The sequence below is a fragment of the Orbicella franksi genome, chromosome 1 (assembly GCF_964199315.1).
Source record: "Orbicella franksi chromosome 1, jaOrbFran1.1, whole genome shotgun sequence".
NCBI classification, from domain to species: Eukaryota; Metazoa; Cnidaria; class Anthozoa; order Scleractinia; family Merulinidae; genus Orbicella; species Orbicella franksi.
The window spans coordinates 18100644-18121612 of NC_138145.1; the positions used below are offsets into that span (position 1 = coordinate 18100644).

Sequence of the window (20969 nt, forward strand, 5' to 3'; positions counted from 1 at the left end):
AATTTGATATTTTAATGGACGAGTTCTAAACTTATATTCCTAGCGCTTCAAAGAGCTGTAGTTGTTAATTTCAGAAACTGAAAAAGGTAGCCTGCTGAAAATATAAGTAATATTACAACCTATTGTTGATACGGAAATGCGTGTGCAACACAATTACACCCTACTAAAACATACTGTGGGATAAACGGTCGGACCTCTCTAAACGGACACCTATATTCTACGGACACCTCCATATAACGCCGGGACAGCGGACTCTATAACATAACCTCAGGTAGCAAAGTTAATATAAGCTCTCTCTATCGCGGACACTAATTATGTATGTTAAGTGCATGAACGTGAAATCGCAATCAATTACGAAGGTTCGACTTTATTTAATAACGATGAAAATTAAAATTTAAATGGCTGCACGGGAAGTAAAATAACCATAATTCGACGCACACAAGATTTACAAACATTATGGTAGATGAGTATAAGTAGTGGAGACTAAAATATGCAATTTTAAGTATATATGCAATTTTAAACTTAATGTAAAATACTCGCTTTGCATCTAGATCTACTTTCTATCTTCCAAAAATTCGAACAAATTATGGCAAATTTAATATTCGATTTAATGGACCTAAATTATGGTATGAACTCGATGAAAGATTCAAGTGTTGTACTTCTAATCAATTTAAAAAAGAACTAACTTCGCATTTCATTAGTCTCTATTAATCTTTACTGATATTTTGATAGTTTATATCTACTTATTTTGTTTTGTTTTGTATATTTAATCTTGTACCAAGCTTGTGATACTTATGTGTACCAATGTATTTGTTGTGCCTCTTTCCTGACTCTTACATTTTTAATTATTATAATTACGGTCACCCACCTAGTTTAGCTTTTTAGTTATTTTGGGTGTCCCACTACTGTATGTACTGTACTGTTTATTTATATATTTATAATTATAATCTTGTAAATTCTTTTAGTTGTTTACAGTAGTAGAAATGAACTGTTGTTGTTGTAAGTAAAGGCTATGTCTAAAAAGAACTAATAATGGCTCAAGATAACTAGTTTCTCATAGAAGGCCATTCCAAAGACTACGCGCGGCTGCCGCAATTCCTCTGTCTCCGAGAGCGGTTAACCCATATCCCACCTGGGATTTTCACTAAAGGCTACAATTTTATCTTAATTAATGAAGACCACGTAAATATTCTCGCATATTATGCCACTACGAAGGCGACCAATCAAAAACGATGCTTATGGCTAGCATTTTTATAATGGGAGGGCTATCATAAATTATGGTTATATCTGCTGGTTTATCTCAGTTTATGCTACAGACTAAACACTGGATACAAACAATTTTATCGCTAAACAATTGTTTAAGAATGGAAGTGAATGCATGAAAGATCATATATTAATTGCACACATTCTTTGACAAAAAGATATGATCTTTCGTATATTCACTTGCATTCTTTACCATCCACGGTACATTTTTTTTTCAGGCTTTCATTTCACAACCGCTTAAGAGGCCCTGCGCCTAAGAAACGACCGATGATTTCCGGCTAAAAAATAAAATCGGCCGATTTTTATCTCTCAAGTAGAGGTTACCGAATACTATTTAAAAATGAATTTCTTTTGTTTCAGTTTCGCTTTAAACCAAAAATATCGAGCCGCAAAGTTTTTCCGTCTGAAAGCAGCAAAATCAGGCCGAAAATAAGCCCCCGCAAAAAACTGTTCAGAAATTACTATCACAACGCAAAATAATGAGAAAACTACACAGTGTTGAAGAAAAAGGCCTTTTAATGCAATATCATTCGATAAACATCAAAAAACTGCCGAAGCGATTAACAAATAAAGTTTCAAATATTGCATACTAAATTAGATGGAGCGTTGGAGCTGATTTTAAAATAATTATTTCTCAAAAGTTCAACGCTTTTGAAAGCAATCACAGTGATGAATGAGACATTGGAGGGATACAAATCACGTTTCTGGAAAAACATTTTTCGGCCAAAGTATATTGACCTTGTACAAAGCGTTCAAAGTTACCGTTTTTACCGTTATCCTGCTACTTCGGCGAAACACTTCTCTTTTGCCAATACGGCCGTGGATAGCGTGTTAAACGCCACTTTAAACCTTGCTAGGCATTCAAAGACCGTCCTAAGTAGAAGGAAGTAGAATTAAGAGAGAAAGGAAGATGAAAAATACACAGAAAAAGAAAATAACTCGAAATTACCATCTGCTAACGAAAGTTGAATCTGGAAAATGTCGTCGCGTGACAGCGGCCATTGACGTTATTTGTATCAATAGCGGTGGAATCCAAACGAATGCACAAATAGGAAAACAATTTTTCCCGGCCAGAAAACGTTTAGTGGAACAATGTTATGTTATTTTTCACAAATGATGGTCACTCAAAAAGAAAAACTTCCCCAACAGCCACACCGTTTTGGCCGAAGCGTGATCTGAGTTATGGGGTCACGACTGGATCTCCAGCCGCTGACCGCCCGAAGGACATTGCAGACTCGTTTTCCCACGCTCTTGCGACCTTTGTGACCAATGACGTCACTGACCGCTGTCACGCGACGACATTTTCCAGATTCAACTTTCGTTAGCAGATGGTAATTTCGAGTTATTTTCTTTTTCTGTGTATTTTTCATCTCCCTTTCTCTTTCAATTCTACACCCTTCTACTCAGGATAGTCTCTGAATGCCTAGCAAGGTTTAAAGTGGCGTTTAACACGCTATCCACGGCCGTATTGGCAAAAGAGAAGCGTTTCGCCGAAGTAGCAGGATAACGGTAAAAACGGTAACTTTGAACGCTTTGTACAAGGTCAATATACTTTGGCCGAAAAATGTTTTCCCAGAAACGTGATTTGTATCCCTCCAATGTCTCATTCATCACTGTGATTGCTTTCAAAAGCGTTGAACTTTTGAGAAATAATTATTTTAAAATCAGCTCCAACGCTCCATCTAATTTAGTATGCAATATTTGAAACTTTATTTGTTAATCGCTTCGGCAGTTTTTTGATGTTTATCGAATGATATTGCATTAAAAGGCCTTTTTCTTCAACACTGTGTAGTTTTCTCATTATTTTGCGTTGCGGTAGTAATTTCTGAACAGTTTTTTGCGGGGGCTTATTTTCGGCCTGATTTTGCTGCTTTCAGACGGAAAAACTTTGCGGCTCGATATTTTTGGTTTAAAGCGAAACTGAAACAAAAGAAATTCATTTTTAAATAGTATTCGGTAACCTCTACTTGAGAGATAAAAATCGGCCGATTTTATTTTTTAGCCGGAAATCATCGGTCGTTTCTTAGGTGCAGGGCCTCTTAATAAGTTATGTACATAACCGTGATTATCATTCATGCCTTTACAGTTTTCTAAAAAACGAGACTGGCGAACCCATTAAAAAAAATCGAGTTTACATCTAGTTTAACTAGCTCAAACCTTTAACTATGGTTCTTACAACTACCAAAGTTATCAATTGGCACTTGAAATGAACTAATACAAGCTTTAAGGTGACATCTGAGTTACTTTGTTCGCGTCACAAGTCTCCCAAGTTCACATTTGTTTTCGTTGAGCCTGCATTCTTTCGCGGTTCATTCATCTTAAGTGATAGATTATGAGAAGCACTGGGCATTAATTATGGCATTAAGTATATCGTTATTGACGTCTTTCGCTCAGGACCGGCTACAACATGTTTCTGAATTTTTAAACTATGCCATGTTTATGTCTTCAACTTTTCTGACATCCGTGACACAAGTTTTTCGGAACAGCACTTTGATAATATCCAGGAGAAGTTTGAACACTTCTGCCACTGTAATGGCTGATACGCCGATCCAAAGACCCAGCTGTCCGCCAATGTCGCTCATGAGATTCTCAAGCTGTAAGAAAGAGAACAGCTATAAGAGCATAGTTCCAACCTTCTTGGTAAAGTTTGCGTTTGAGCCTAATGGCCCATCAGGCCGGCGCTTCTCGCTAGTTTCCGTAGCAGGAGTAATTCTACACCCCCTGCCAGAAAGGGATTCTTGTTCATCGCAGGGGCTACCTGGGCCCAAGCGCGAAAGAAAGAGCCACTATGGGGGTTAACTGCCTTACCCAAGAACGTAACACAATGATTTCGGCCCCGGCCGCGCCTGCTACTCCAACCGGGTTGTTGTGGCAAATGGTGTGTCAAGCCGTTGGTACTGGAAGGATTGATTTTAATTGACCTCAGTTGACCTCAAAGGTTAGGGTCAGGATTTAGGAAAAACTCCCATATTTATAGGAATACTGTGGTCGAGAAAGGCAAAAATTGTAGATCACGCTAAAACTACAGCCAATCTCAAATCAATGTCATAGTCATCACCTGACAGTGACGTGGACGTGAGCCCGTGACTTAATTACCCTGGAGTTTACTGCAATTAATGCCACTGTGTTCAAAACTTAGTAGCGCCTTCTAAACTTAGTGGAACAGCGTTGTTAGGTTCAACACATAGTTCAACAACGGAACTACTTACTTCGTAATATTCTGAGTAGGTTATTTTCTCCATGTTTAGCTCCTCAAAATAAATCTTTATTCGCAGAAAATTTTCCCTGTTAGATATTAACAAATGGATAATGATAAAATTTAGTGGGAGAAAACGTTGATTACCATATATGATCCTTAGGGATCGCCCGCAGAGAGAAGTGATTACTCGCTCTGACCAAGATTATGTGAAGTTGTTGAAAACTACAAATATAGGAATTTCAATTCCTTCACCCTAAAAAACGATTTTCAAACCCTAAAACTAGAACGACGAGCAGGCCCCTTTTCTATTATTGTAGTAGTTATTAGTGATTTATTAGTTAGGTAGTTAGATTAATTTAATTCAATATTGTTAAGTCCTGAAGGAAACACCGTGTCTAAATAAAGATTTTACCTTACCTTGCCCCCATTGCCTTTCTGGGGTGTTCTTAATCTATGCAATATTATTCAGGCCATACCTCCCCCCCCCTCCCCCCCGTGCCACCACTTCGAAGCCCGAAAAGAGCCTGAGCCCGCGAAGAGCCTGGGTATTTGTATTTACTTTCAAGACAGTGGCCGGAAATGCGTCTAAAATCAAGTGCATCAAGATGGATGCAACATACGCAAGCCTTCTGTCAGGCATTCAAAATCGTTACGATAAAGGGACTTTTTATTGCTCTGGAAACTTTGCCGCCAATTTGACTAGCAGGAACAAAGGCAACAATCGATTCGTTCTGCTTTATGAGTCTCATTTTTTCTCGCCGTATTGGTAAGCATCTTAGTCAAATAATACGTTTTTCATGCACGTATCTTCGAGGCGCATAAACTTGCCAAGGTCGATTTTCCTTATGTACTTAATCTGGGCGTATTTAAAATGTTAATGTTCTAGATATTAAAATAAGGCTAATGGCATATGGCTGAAAGATTTCACGCGCGTTCTGCAAGGTAAATGTCAACACACTGGATCGGTGGACAAACAATACTGACTGTAAGAGTTAGTAGAAACGTTATAGAAAACGATCCCGTAAACTGCCGCTTATAAGCCCCCCCTCCGCTTCCCGCGTCCCCCCCTCCTCCCCCCCGCATATAATTAAGGCACCCTGGCTATAGGTCCATCTACCTGTACACCAAAAAAGACATCCAGTTATAAGCCTCCCCGGACATAAGCCCCCCTCTAGCTTTCCTTGTTTTGAATTCGTTTAATTATTTAATGTTTTAAAGAAAAAAAACTATTTCGATCAACATGTGCAGCTATAGTTCGTTTCGAAACGGCCTTTTTATTCCGGTTATAACCCCCTCGGATAAAGGCCACCCGGATAAAGGCCACGTTTTTTTTATCCCTTCTAAAAGCGTTTACGAAGTTCAATAAGCCCAGGGCTTATAAGCGGCAGTTTTATTAGTCGTGCTCTATCGTAAGCACTGAACGACCTGACGAGAATACTCATTGTTTTAATGACTGTTAAGTCCGCACCAGGAATACACCGTTAGTTACTTGGAAATGAAACACTGCTATACACATAAAAAGAAAGTATGAAGTGTAATAATTTACCTTGTTACAATGTAATTGGTGTATTTATTATTATTATTGTGATCCTCACCTGAATGCATCCTCGTTTTTTCCCATCTCATGAATGTCAGAATCGTTATCTTTAAGCATGATTGATCGTAATAGTCTCTGGAGAGTATAAGGACATTACTCTAAAGATTATTTATAGATAAGCAGCATTTCTTATCATATAAACACGATAAAACTTTACTCGTATTTTAGCAAATCAGGATCCGTTCTTATGGTTGTTTAAATTTAAAAAAACGTCTTAACTGATTGCTTCCCAATAGCCTTTTGAGAGCCAACAAATAGTAATGATGATGATGATGATGATAACAATAATAACCTTTTTTTTCCCTGGGCAGCGTTTATAGTATAAAGGCTATCGGGGCCGAGCAAACAACTGAAACAATTTTAATTCAAAATGGCCATAACGTATTACCTGAAGCAAACAAATCATAGTAAAGAATCCCAGCTAGCACGCGCTAGTCAAAAATGGATAATTTAAAAGCGTTGATATAACTAAACCCTAACCACTTTGCCTCGCTTTGGTGAATTTTAACTAGCTTTGTAAGAAAAACGGTCTCACCTCGTATCCACGTGACCAAGCAGAACTGGAAGATGACATCCTGTAGGTTACCTGACTGTTAAAGAATTATAGGGGAAATGAATAGAGGAAAAAAGGGAAGAAACAAATAACATTCTATCATCCTGATACGTTTTCGAGTGAGACTGACTACATGATTCTAATACGACATCAAGGCACTGCCAAGTGAAATATTGGATTTTCAAGCCAGTAATACGTGAAATATGACTCGATACATCTCCTCCCTCTCACTAACGTCGACAAGGGTGCGTAGGATACGAGAGCCGAGTCTATGAGGAAACGCGCAATAATTAAGGTTCGACGTTTGTGTTGCTATGCAATGCTCCAAGGCTCGTTCCTCAATGTGAGATACACCGCATGCGTAGCTTATAGCCTTTTCCAGGCGTTCAGTTAGTTGGGGCCAAGCGCGAAGAAACGGCGCAGCGAAATAAAGGAGAGAGAGACGGTGCGAGGAGCATATATTCTTGTGCGCCATTTTTCACGCTGCGCCCCTACTAACTGAACGCCTGGAAGAGGCTACGTAGTGTAGGGCGCCTTTGTAGTGCCGTAAGTCTAGTTCTTCTTTTCACCAGGTAACTGAAGTGACTCGATTCAGTCATGCACATTAAAAAATTATAAAATTGTGTACAATTATATTGTATGGTTTAGGCAAGGTGTGGGCATGCATGAAAGAGAATCCAGGTGCCAGCTGCATGAAAGCATATACAGTTAGAGTGGTCAAAATACGTACGAGCAAGGTTGAGGGCATTTTGCAGAGCAACCAAGTCCATCATCATCATCATATCTGCGTTGCATCTCCTGAATGCATCTCACTGGTAAAAAAAAATGTGAAAAGATGGTAAGAACTGAATCAATCACATTACACTTGAACCGTAATGGGTATCTCCGCCAAGTACAAATTCGAAGTCGGCAACGACTGTCTTATCATCATGATCCAGTAACGAACGTTTACAAGTTACTTTATCACACCGCGAAGCAACTAAAATTTTCTAGATCTATAAACGTGATGACTCTGGATGCAAAATCAATAACTTGTGGAAATTAATGTATAGGTTTCCAGAGAAATTTTCATTTCTATGATAAGGAATCTTACCTTCAGAAGTCGTGGAACAGATTCCTTTTCCAGAAGGGAATTTCATTTCGGTGCAATTACAACTATTCACTTGTGCACGAGCGAGACAAGAGTACATACAACCCTAGACAAGGAAAAAACTCAGTAACCCCCTCAAACTTTTCAGCTCGGAGTTGTTGCGCTATAAATAGTTTTTTTGTACTTTCGGGAAATTATTAAAAACGTTAACGTTTCTTTATAGCAGCACCATCTCCGGTATGAACTAAAAACGGTTGGTGTCTGAGATATTTAGCAGGCTAACCTCTCGTGAGCTGAAGCAGGTTTCAAGACTGTTTTTGTCAGACAAAACTCGGGCTGATTTGATACGCCTTACAACGGCTCAAATCTCTGGGACAGCCTCTACCAATTTCAATGACAATCTACAATCTAAGGAGACATCGCTCATGACGTTTACAGTCTCTTTTTTTTTTTACTCTGTTGGATAGATGGATGCTGCATACACACATAGATATGCTTTACTGACTTTCCCTTCTATTATTCTATTACCCGTAACAGCTGATTTTAAAACAATGATGCTAAACAAATGATCGATCATTGCCGAACAAGTTACGGTTATATTCTTTCCATAACAGGTTACCAACAGTTTAACGTGTCAATCTTAAGCTTAACTTTGAAGAGCTCATAACTAAACAAAACATGGTCGGTAACCCCGTCGGTGACAACTTTATGAACCCGGAAATTAAGCTACTTATTTACTATAAAAAAAGTACTTTCTTTAAGGGATTGAAGCTAAGGGAGCCATGCTGTAACAGGACTTTTGATAAATTAGGCCAGTACTCTGAAACGTAAGCCTTCGTTTCATTTTCGTGCTTGTCTAAATTATATTTCATTTCCAAACTCGATATTGTTGCTGATCCTCATTTGGCACCGGATTACCCTCTTTGTAAAGTGCTCCAAAATCAAACGATTACTATTACTCAAAAAGTGTGTTTTGTGGATTCGCGAAATCTTGCCAAATGGATGGCATTGGATTGTGAGAGGAAAACGTGGGCAAAGGAAAATTACAGAGAACGAGTTGACAAACCTGCACCGAATAACTTGAACCTTTGTAGCGTTTATAAATAGAAAATTCCTCTACACTGTCAGCGGTGTAGCAACTTCTGTTGTTGAAAGGATCCACTCGAGTAATGCTCAACTATGGATTAATTAGACAAAGTGTTTAGGAAAGTTGTAACTCGTGGTGATTTTAGCTGAGACTAAGGACGACTCGATATGAGATAGCTGGGATGCTTGCGACATCAGTGCTATGCTGAGGGAATTTCCCCTAACAAAGTCCTTTCAGAGTCTTTGAGGAGAGATGAAGTTAATCACCGAGCAGCCAAACATAATAATTTTTCAGTTTTTTTAAATTCATCTTTTCCATCATACAATGACTTGATCACGTTCAGTTTGCACCACTCCCTAAACCGTTGACCGACTCCTGGTCACTCCTGTTTGCTGGCTGAGGTTACTGCCCACAGCTCACGTATGGATGAAGACTTAATACAAATCCGTTTAATTTAGACAAACCTGTCGCAAACCAATAGACGTTGCAAATCCCGGAGAGACTGTGAAGCCTTCGTCAACAGGGAAAGGGATGCTCCGTTGACCAGTTATCAAAACACGAACACCGGCCTCTTGACTAAGTATAGGAATGTACTCCTTTTGATTCACAAATAAATCCAGTGTCAGACCTGATGGGAGAATATCGCAGAATTAAGGTATCTAAATTGACGAGATCTGACAGTCAATAAGTTGATGTGGTGCGAGGTTATAACAATGTCGTGTTAACTTTCTGTTTCAACCAGTTTGTTTGAGAATGCATTAAAGAAACTCTTCCATTTATTGCTCTTGATTTTTTTCTAGTTGTTGACTTACAAACAAACCATTGACTAGCCTGAGTGAAGTTCATGGGGAGGATATTGAAAATGTAAAAAGGCTGTCATAGTGTCTCGGTTATTGTTGAATTACATTCTGATTCAATTAGAAGAACTCTTTCAACTAAATGAGAATTAAAAACGTGCCATAAGAAGAAAAATATAGCTTGGTTAAAAGCACAATCATTTTTTGTACATAATTGCTTTTGTTTCTATAATTTCTTACCGTATTGTGGTCCCGGCTTGGTAATGGTCAAAACGGGTTTCCGTTTGCCCTGACTGGTAGCACCAGAATTAAATGTGAAACAATTACCGTATCTCCAGTTCCACGTTGTTTTCCAGTACTTCAAAAAGTCACTTATCATGGTGAGAAGAAAATACAGACACACAATGCGTCATAATTAGACTATAATAGGCCTTTTTTTTGCAACAGATATTCAGGCTTTTCTAGAAGGCACTTATTTAGTCATCGTTAATGTACAATGTTATCAGAAACGGAAAGAACATTTAGAAATAAGCTTACATGCAATCCCTTAAAAAAAACCATAACCTATCTTTAAAGTCAGAACGAACATGAACGACCTAAAATGTAACAGAACTTGGAATTGATCACCTCCATCCCATTCAGGGGAATACTAACACCGGTAGTCCCTTCATACTAGAGTCATACTACTCCTAAGCCACTCAGCTCGCCCAGTGAAATTCTATCTCTTACTTCCCTCGCACTTACCGATCTTTGCAAGAAAAGCCTTTAAAATAACAGCGAAATACCAGTTCCCGAAAGCGATGTCCTCCTCTCTCCAATTCAGATTCATTATAGCTGGCTAAGTTGATTAAAAGTTGCTGCTTGGTGTACTCTTCTGGGTCAATCGTGACGTTTTCCAGATTCAAGATCTCCTCGGCATTTGAAGAGTCGGTGTTAAGAAAACGTTTCAGGGTATTTATTTTTTCTTCATCGAACAGGTCGCGGGTCATTCGACTTGTGTTGGTGTCAGCGCGGGAAAATTTTTGAAGGAAGGATTTTCTAATGATGTTTAGGTTGCATATCGTCACCGCAGGAAATTTGATGCTCTGTAGAAATAATTAACAGATAATCGGATAATTAACGGATTTAGCGGAGGCGGCGTGGCCGAGTGGTTTAGGGTGCTGGATTTGAAATCTGGAGGTCCCTGGTTCAAATCCTCCACCCTACCGCTATCTGGATTTGTTCTCGGTAGCCCCGAGTTCAACTCCTCGGCCGTGTTGTGTAAATAGCCAACTGGTCAGCTTCCCACCAGTTGGGATTCTTAATAGTTTATGTTATATTTGAGCTAGTCTGACTCAGATTTCCATAAAGTACATTTCTCTCAGTTTTCTACACTCCTCATCCTGTCCTTAGAAGAGGAAATCCTCGATGTCATGGCGTCGGCGAAGAGTTGTGATTGAGGCCCTCAGTCGTTGGGATAACATGATTCAGTTCTCAATGAAACTGAGAAGATTCCGGTTGAATCTGATATATATGAAGAGTTTTCTTCCCTTTTTTTTCAGAATTCTTAAACAAAAACATTGTGTAACTATGAATTGTTCTAAGGTCGTTTTCATAATTACAAAACTCAGTAAGGCCAGTAAGGCCTAGTTCTCACGCACCAGCGACAAAACGACATAATCGCTTATGTCGGTAATGTGAACTTCGACATAACGACATATGTCAGGATGTTCACACCGCAAACATAACGATACAACGTCCCTATGTCGTTATGTTTATGTCGTCATTCACTAGTGTGAACTAGGCCTAAAGCCTGGTTCACACTGACGACATAACGAAATGATATCGTCACGACGAACGAGTCAAAAAGGACGTTATCTCGACGTAAAAGGGACGTTATGTTTGTAGTGTGAACATGTAGACATAATGACTTACTAGCAACGTAACAGCATGAACATAACGACATGAAGATAAAACTGATCTTTTCCTTATGTCGTTATGTCGATGTCGTTATCTCGTTATGTCGCTAGTGTGAACCAGGCTTAACAGTGCACAATGCATTCAATAATGACAACGACACTACTCACCCGTCTGTATGTGATGTCGATGTCCGACTTGATTGGCTTGGACATATAGGTGTTAAACAACAGTATTCCCTGGTAGATCACCATTCCTCCGCCGCCAAGCGTCACCAGTACCCAAAAAAGGCGCCAAAATACCGACTTGGATGATGCTATCTGGCTGATACCGTGTGCGGTGGTTTCTTCTGCGAATCCCTGAAGCAATGCCCTCAATGGCCGTTCTTTGTATTTCATTGTTATTTCAATCCGACGTGAACTAATTTCAGTGTTAACTTTCCAGTTATCGACCGGCGTTATCCCTGATATAAACTTCTGGCTGAAAAATTAAACAAATGTTAAAACAGTTTATGTATTTTTTTTCATTTTTATGCGGCGTCATTGCCGCTATATTGAATGACATCAACTAGAGATTTCTAATCCAGCGATTTAAGTCGTCAAAAATGGCTTCCACGTCTTTGTCCGTTGAATACTCGGGGTTGTAAGGCTTTTTTTCCTGTGTTTCGGTCTTAGCTACACCGAGGAAGCATGTCAGTGAATATCTCTAATTGTATGGCCGAAGAATAATTAATGAAACCAAGGAACCATAAATATCGTTGAAAAATTAATTATACCAGGTTTTACCTTTCGTTCCTCTCCAGGCGTAGTTGTTTTCATTCCAGTGTTGCGCTGAATTTAAGTATAAAATATTCAAAGGAACACTGTAAAAGGTAATCCAAAACCTTGCCTTTGGGACATATGAGCATTCATAAAACAAAATTTTATTTTGCTTCGATCGCTCCTTCTAGCAAACACCGGCAGAATGTCCGCTCATACATGACGTGCGAATCTATAACATTCAATCTCTTGTTTCAAATAAAGTTCTCTGTCAGTTAAGTGTCATTTGTAAGAGAAAACCGGGCAGAAGGCGTGCGTCACAGGTCGGCTGTTTACCTTCATCTTTTCACAGTATAAAAGCTATCCGAAAAGATTACTATAACCGTGACCTTTGCCGAGGTAGGCGTTCGTTTTTTCGGGATGTCATCACATCATGATTTTGGCCTCCTGAGCGGTCTAAAATGGTCGACATTTCAGGCAACTTTAGGTGAGCCTAAAAGATTCTTCGTACAACTTCCAGAAACTCTTATTTTCGTGCAATAATATTTGACCCCTTATTAGTTGATTGAGATATATTAGAGGTCTTTCGTTTTAATTCTACGGTTTTCACGAGGTGCCAAATATTACCGCCGAATCGTTTATGAGCATGACCACATTTTAGCCATTTTTCAAAAGTGCGGAGTTTATTTTGACAGAAAAACATTTTTCCGATAGTCTTTCTAATTAAAAGTTGGTATCTACAAGCAAATCGGAGTAACTGGTCTCGCAAATTCTCAGGTTTTCTTCAATTTTTAGCGTGTAAACGAGATGGCCAAGGAAAGACGTCAGAGGTGGTGTCTATTTTGTGCAGCTGCATGTAAACTTTGTAATGCAACTCATACACAGTATTCAAGTAAAACTACATTTTGTTTCTCAGTCTGATATTAAACCTTCATGATATGACCCTATCAAGCGTATTGTAGTATATTAACAAACCTAAACTACATATTTAACTCAACAAAACTAATTTAATGTACAAAGATACTGCTCCTGCCAGTATGACACATTAGCTGTTGTTACAAGGCTTACAATGTATTCCACGAAACACTAGCATCTTTCCGCTCCTCTCTCCTTTATTTCGCTCCGCCGTTTTTCCGCGTTGCGCCCCAACTAACTGGACGTTTGGAAGAAGCCAGCTAATGCAACGAAATTGTATACAAATTAGTATTGATAATATCTTGCTGGCATAAGCAAATATACAGCTGTTATTGACGACTTTTTGAACATTCATGATTAACGAGACTGCACGTACGTGAGCCAAAACGAAAACTGAATTATATTTTGCACGACATTGAGTTGCTCTGAAGACTAACATAGTCTTGAGGTGGCTCATGAGAAAACTCTCCGATACAAATTGGGTATGAGAAAATATCGCAACAAATAGTTACAGGCCGGCAAACACCCCGCTTCCGACGGCAAATCAATTTTCACTGACCTTGCCAAAATGCTTTTAACATGGGAAAACAAAATGTATTTTTGTTTTGCTTGTCTTAGTGTGTACGCAATTGATGTACGATCTCTTGCTACGAAGCTTTAGATAATTTTGTGCTGATTTAAAGGTCTCTTTCCGCACGAAAACATTATATTGCACTGCAAACAAATAACGAGCAACAGGATCAATATTGATCTGATTCCCTGAAGCTTGCCACAGCGATTTTAAGGCGATTCGTACGTGACAAGTAAATAGTTGCCCAAGAATATCCACAGAGCAATGTTTACCCATGTTTGTTTACCCATGTTTTTAACATAACACCGGTAAACGAAATGCATCCTCATTTGGCTTGTCTTAGTGTGCACGCAATTGACGCACGCCCTCTTGCTCTGAAGCTTAAATTATGCTTATTCATAGGTCTATTTCCGCACGAAAAAATTATATTGCACTGCTAATAGATACAAGATGAAAATTACAAGAATAAAAACAGCATAAAGGATCAGCATTTGCCACAATGATTTTTATATGATTCGGGAAAACTGTATCAAAATAATTTCGCTAGTTGAAGATGAATATCAACAGTAAATCAAATGATTGATAAAAAAAAAAAAACCACTCAGCTGACTTAAAGGTAAAAAATAACAGCAAATCTTTATGTAATGGATTGTTCAAAACTCGGAATGAAGTTGAAATGTCTGGGAAAGTAAATTCCTTGTGGACGGAAAATATTTGATACGTTTTCAGACAGAGTGTGAAGCCTCCGTTTTGAGATTCCCAGAGGCGTGGACGGCGCCTAAACCTAGGAAGGTAATACAGCGGAAAACAACAAGGTATACTAACCTGCCACCATACAAACGACAACACGGAACACAAGAAAGATTTCCGCGGGCAATCCTGACATAACACGACTTTGGATGTTAATTCTATTCGTGTGTCCTTGGTGACCCTTTCGTGGGCCGGATAGCAGGAAAAAAGTGTCATAACTGTATTTCCTCATTGTTTACATACAGCTGCCCCAAATGGACACCACCTCTGACGTCTTCCCTCGACCAAAAATTAATGTAGGATAGAGCTTCGATCAATATTACTTGCAGTGTTGTTCTACACGACAGCAAAAAATACTAGCAATAGAGCTTCCATTTCGCTTTTTGCCATTTTGCGTGACGTTTAAGATAGAATTTTCGCGGGATAATTCAGCCTACAAAATGTAAGGATTTGACGGGTTTGAAATGTTTACATAGGTTAAACGATGTCACAGCTTAAATATTCTACTCTGCATTCCAACTAACTATTTCAAGGGGATCTCCCAGTAAATCATGGATAACAATCACAGAAAGTAGGGGTAAAGTAACACCGTAAACTTCCGCTTATAAGACCCATCCCCCCCCCCCTCGGTTATAGGCCCATTGACCTGTAAACAAAATATTACTTGCGATTGTAAGGCCTCCCGGATATACCCCCCCCCCCCCTCTCCTCTAATTTAAAATAAAATGAACTCAATTTATTATAATGTTTTAAAGCTTAATCAAAAACCAGCATATGAAAAAAGTATTTCGATGAACACTGCTGTAGCTCAGTTCGCAACGTTTTTGTTAAGCCCGTCCGTTTATAAGCCCATCCAAAACTAGGCCTGTCCCGATTGTGCTCGGCAACTTTTGAGCAGCCTTTGGCGTTTGGAGCAACCTTCTTGCGGTTTAAGCGACCTCGAGCAAGTTTTGCCTTTCAGAGCAACCTTTGACCAAAATATAGGTTTAAAGCACATATCAAGCAAGAAAAACTGTCAACGATTTCATAGAAAACTTCAATTTATGCAAATTTCTGAATGTTTATCATCTTAGTGAAGTTTGAAGACGTAAACTGTCACTTAACAAAGTTCGGCAAGACGTCAAATGAACCATGTGTTTTGTTCCGTTAGACTTATTGAGAGTATCCTTAAATTTCGCCCATATTTGCGAGCAACTCTTTAAAGCTAAGTTTCAAGCTATTTTTCCTGAACGATGTTAGCAATTGCTGTGAAGAACGAAAAATAAAGCTTTTAATTAACGTTTACATAAAAATAACAAGAAATTTAGGTAGCAACTTTTGAAATAAAGAGAGCATCTTTTTGGATTTTTGGCAATCTTTTAGCAGTCTTTTGGCATTGCAGTGGGCAACTTTCCAGCATTTTACGAGCACAATCGGGACAACCCTTAGGAAATTGTGTAAATCCAGGGCTTATAAGCGGCAGTATATCACCCGTTTGCGGTATTCTTTGCTAGAAATTTGGCGTGAAATATATCTGGCCGATGATTTTCATTGGACTTTGTGAGAACAATTACTCCGATTTGCTTTTAGATACCAATTTTAAATAAACTGGATATTGATAACAATTGCGACAGACTATCGCAAAAGCGTTTTTCTGTCGAAGTAAACTGCCGCACTTTTGAAAACATCTCGCTGAAAATGGCTAACATTTGGGTCACTCTAATAAACGATTCGACGGCAATATTTGGCACCTCGAGAAAAGGGAAAATTAAAGCGAAAGACCTCTAATATATCTCAGTCAACTTAAAAGGAGACAAGTATCACACGAAAATAAGAGTTTCTGGACGTTGCGCGAAGTGTCTTCTAGGCTCACCTAAAGTTGCCCAGAATTTCCACCATTAATACCTTGGTCTTCGGCCACCGTAGCGTGATTAAAAATATGACACAAACAGCGGTGATAAACATTTTAAAAACATGCATTTTATGAACTTGACGTTTCGTATGCTAGTCATTGAATTTGAACAAGCCGAAGAGATTCCGTTTTTGGATATTCCTGTTAAGCGCTGCCCAAACAACACTTTCATCACATCTATTTACCGGAAGAAGAAATCTACTGGACTATACCAGATGGGATTCATTTACACCACGCCGAAACATACAAAATCAACCTTATCCGCACGCTAACCTATCGATGCTTCCGTATTTGCTCCACCTCTTCATTGGTGCAATCCGCTGTCGAGGATCTCAAAAAGCTTCTGCTGCAAAATTGTTACTCTCAGGGCATCATCACTTTTAATATCAATGATGTCCTGAACAAGAACAAGAACAAGCCAAATGAACCCATTCCAACAGTACCCAAAAAAGATGTTATCATTTTATTACTTTACATAGGTCTCCATGGCAATCATATTACTAAGCGTCTAAAATCTTGAGTAAATCGTTTCTTCTCTTTTGTTAATGTCAAAGTTATTTTTCAAAACACCCGGCGCATCAAATCCTTCCTCCCATACAAGGACTGTCTCAACCGATCACAATTATCCAAAGTCATTTATAAGCTAGTTGCCGGGACCGCAATGATTTTTACATTGGGAAAACGAAACGAAGACTTCACGACCGGAAAACGGAACATTTCAAGGCCCTTCCGAAACGTGATCACTCTTCTGCTATTGCTGATCACGTTAAAACAACTGGTCACAACATCAAATGGGACTATTTTGGCACTTTGGCGTCCGGCAAAACTGACTACGATTGTAAGGTTAAGGAGACCTTGTTTATTCAGGAGTTGCAGCCAGCATTGAATGTCAATGTCAGCAGTGAAAATCTTTCACTTTGTTAGAAAAGCTTTTTCATTGTGTCACTTTACAGACAGTTTCCACTGTAGATGTTTTACTGTCTGGGTTCCAGACCCCCATCGATACAGTATAAAAAGCTTTTCAAAAAATTTTAACGGTTATACTTTTGAAAATGTAGGTTGACTAACATACGAAACGTCAGGTTCATAAAATGCATGTTTTTAAAATGTTTATCACCGCTGTTTGTGTTATATTTTTAATCAATTAATACCTCTCCGACAGAATGATAACTTCGATAGGAAATTGATTGCCATTCGTTGTGGAAACGGCAAATGACTACGTCTTTTATCCTTTCTTTCAAAGTTCAAGCTGAAAATCATTACCTTCGAAACGGGCCTGAATTGTTTGAAATAATTGCAATCGAGAAAATATCGTTTTCTAATCAGTATAGATATCACGCGCATTCTGATTAATTAAAAGGAAAAAGCATGGCTTTAAGTTCCTTATTTCGTAAACATAGCTGGAGTTTAGTCAGATCTGTTGGACAGGCTTGGACATAATGGTTAACCTGACTGAGTAGTCAATGTGTTTTGTTTCGAGACAAACGTTAATCCCGCACCAATCTTTATAAATCAGGCGATGGACTAACATCTTCAGGGAGAAGCATTTATATACATACATAGATAGATAGATAGATAGACAGACAGACAGACAGACAGACAGATAGATAGATAGATAGATAGATAGATAGATAGATAGATAGATAGATAGATAGATAGATAGATATAGATATAGATATAGATATAGATATAGATATAGATATAGATATAGATATAGATATAGATATAGATATAGATATAGATATAGATATAGATATATATATATATATATATATATATATATATATATATATATATATATATATATATACCTCTGCGTGGAGAGAGGCATTGTGAGAGTAAAGCGTCTTTCCCAAGAACGCAGCACAACGACCCCGACCAGGGTTCGAACCCAGACCGCTCAATCCGAAGACGAGCGCACTAACCATAAGGCCACCCTCCCAAGCGGTTTTATCAGTTACTTGGTATTACAGAAAAGGAGTTAATCACCTGCCTTGAGCAAATATAATATGTAGAAGACTTCGGGAGATCCTACAACAATTTTTAATATTTTTTCTTCATCTCCCACTCATTGCTCTAAAATCCCAAGTGAATTTATTGCCGTGATTTAAACTTAGTTCAGTAAAATGTCGTCATAAAATGTCTAAAGCTTTGCAGTGAGACTAGTTGCTTCGCTCGTGGTTCTGCATTTCATGACGTTATTTGAAGGAAATATTTAAAGGTAGGGTTTCCCGGTTCGGCGCACGTCTCTAAATAAAACACTTTTGTTCGCCTTTGGTTCGGTGCATGTCTCTAAATAAAACACTTTTGTTCACTTTTTTATATCAATGTTATCGCTTTAAAAACCCCACTCAAATGTGGCTCAGTAATCACATGCTATAGTTAGTCGTGGCAGAATGACGGTTGACCAAAAGTCTCAGACGATTTCAGTGGATTTTACCGATGCTGTCGACCGTTGAATTTAGTTTTGACCCGTACGATTTATTCTACGGTTGATGATTTTACGGCTATTTGCATGGGAAATTAGGCGACTTGCTTACGATTTCTTCATGAAACTCTCCCTTTAAAAATGATTTCTGGCTAGAAAATAAAGATTTTTTCCCTCAAATCTCAGTGTTGCCACATTTTATCCATGCGAACATGCAGACCATATGGTAGAAAATTTACTCTTTCCCTCGCAGCCAGTCATTGTTAAAACTAAACAGAGCTGGTGGGCGTTGACAAATCTTCCATCTATCGATTTGTGACATTTGCTCGTTGTTAACTATTAAGAGGGAATCCACCATAAGTTCGAGTAACTAGTGGACAAAAACGGCTTAGTACCAACATTATATACATTATATTGCAAACTTCTATGCGACTGTTTTAAATATCTTCTCAAAAGAAATCATTTCCAACAACACCAAATTTAGAAAACAAATGTCGAGGTTCAGATGAAACACTTGAAAGTACTGGTGAAATGAAAATGATCAAAAAAAATTTTACCTGTATTTACACAATTCTTCTGAAATTTGAAATATATTTCCTCGGCTTCCCATGGGAAATTGTTTCTGGGTTGTTTCAGGTAAATATTTATATCTTTAGCATAAAGGACTGTAATATACTTAAAATTATTCTGGTACAAGGGTTTTGTCCATTAAAAGTTTGAATTGCTCGATTTCCTATCGGATTTCGTCTTAAGGTTTATAAAAATGGTACGTTCATCTTTACCTGTTTGCCTTGCGATGAGGTAAAGTTTCTGCCCACTGTTTCTTATCTTTCATCACTTTTCTCGAGGTACCGTGAATCACTGGTAAAACGATCTTCCCCGAGTGCAGAAAATTTAACAAGCTTTTTCTTTTTCAGAAATAGTCGTCCACTTCTTCTTTTAGGGCTCCATAAATCCTGACTGTTGATTTCCGACCGAAAAGAAAGTTTAGGTTCTGATAAAGTCAATTGGAGGGCAAATCTCGCTTTTTACGTGACGTGCGTTCGCAGCAGAGGAACTCTGCATTCGGAGTGAGTGTTAAACAAGCTTTCGTGTGAAATAAAATCTGACGTGTGCCGAGAAGCAGCTGTCTTTGAGCAAATAATGGACAGTATACGGGTGGCCTTATTTGGGAGCAACAGTGGCGGATTGGACTAACGCGAGTGATTTGTTTAGCTTACACCCACCTATCCGTCAAAACTGTTATTCAAACGTGCTTGTAAAGTTATACGTGGCAGGTGAAAGGAGACTATCTGAATAGCCGCAAACTGTTTGTTTATAATATCCAAATAAGAGTATAGTGACTCACGTTACGCAGGTTACAGTCTATGTATCATCTATTCCTAAGCGTATTTTGTAGCGTTACGGGCGAGAGGTAGAAGAAGCGAGACACAATCAGTAATCGCTAATGATGAACCAAACCAAATAAGTGACAATCATCAGGGCATATAAGCGAGAGAAAACATGTCACTTTGGAAACCTATAACAAACCCGACAGATTTTGCGCAGTAACCAGAGCTGGACGAATCCGAACCATGCATGTTAAATTTACGCAGTTGTTGGGTTTGATACTGATTGGTCTAAAATATGGCGTTTTTGTTGTAAGTGGTATACATCTAACTTCGAGACGCAAGGGCAGGCATGGGTTAAACATGTACACAGTAAAATGTATATTCATTGAACTTCAGGAGTGATTCATCGTTTTCAACGAATGACCGATGAATTTATTAAAATGCTGTCGGTTAAATAACAAATGCATGGTTACTATGATGCTTATTATTGCGTTACGTAATAAGCGTCATAGCAGCATTGAAACCATCATAACAACGATGAATCACTCCTGAAGTCATGAACTGGATTCAATGAATATACAATGCTCTTCTAAGAGTTGAGCGCTCTTTAAAATCCATTCACCGTAAGAAAATAGAAGTTATACAGTAAAATGCATAGTACTATGTAAAGATGCCCTCGGCTACAGGAAAAAGTAGAATACGTACTGGGGTATATTCAATCGGGTAAAATACAGCATCTTTATAGCTGAAGAAGTCAGATCATTGTGTTACAAGTAATCGCAAGAACACGAAAAGGAACAAAATTCATGAGCATGATCTCAGAAGCATGAGCCATACATGGTA

General features: G+C 38.5%; 1 protein-coding gene across 4 annotated transcripts; it reads right to left on the minus strand.

Moving 5' to 3' along the window:
* Positions 1-15: 15 nt before the first annotated feature.
* Positions 16-20882, minus strand: LOC145494282 (acid-sensing ion channel 1C-like). 4 transcript variants are annotated; one of them, XM_081473727.1, is made up of 13 exons: positions 19578-20882; positions 11653-11962; positions 10331-10671; positions 9827-9957; positions 9254-9417; positions 8769-8879; positions 7706-7808; positions 7343-7424; positions 6595-6649; positions 6058-6134; positions 4473-4548; positions 3319-3857; positions 16-1516 (listed from the first exon to the last, which is right to left on the minus strand). In XM_081473727.1, exons 1-12 carry the CDS (start codon positions 19628-19630, stop codon positions 3690-3692), a joined length of 1671 nt encoding a protein of 556 aa, XP_081329853.1. In that variant the 5' UTR covers positions 19631-20882; the 3' UTR covers positions 16-1516; positions 3319-3689. The 4 variants fall into 4 exon arrangements, with proteins under 4 accessions (XP_081329853.1, XP_081329860.1, XP_081329874.1 ...); XM_081473734.1 differs by lacking the exon at positions 19578-20882 and adding an exon at positions 18179-19248; XM_081473748.1 differs by lacking the exon at positions 19578-20882 and adding an exon at positions 14552-14583.
* Positions 20883-20969: the final 87 nt, after the last annotated feature.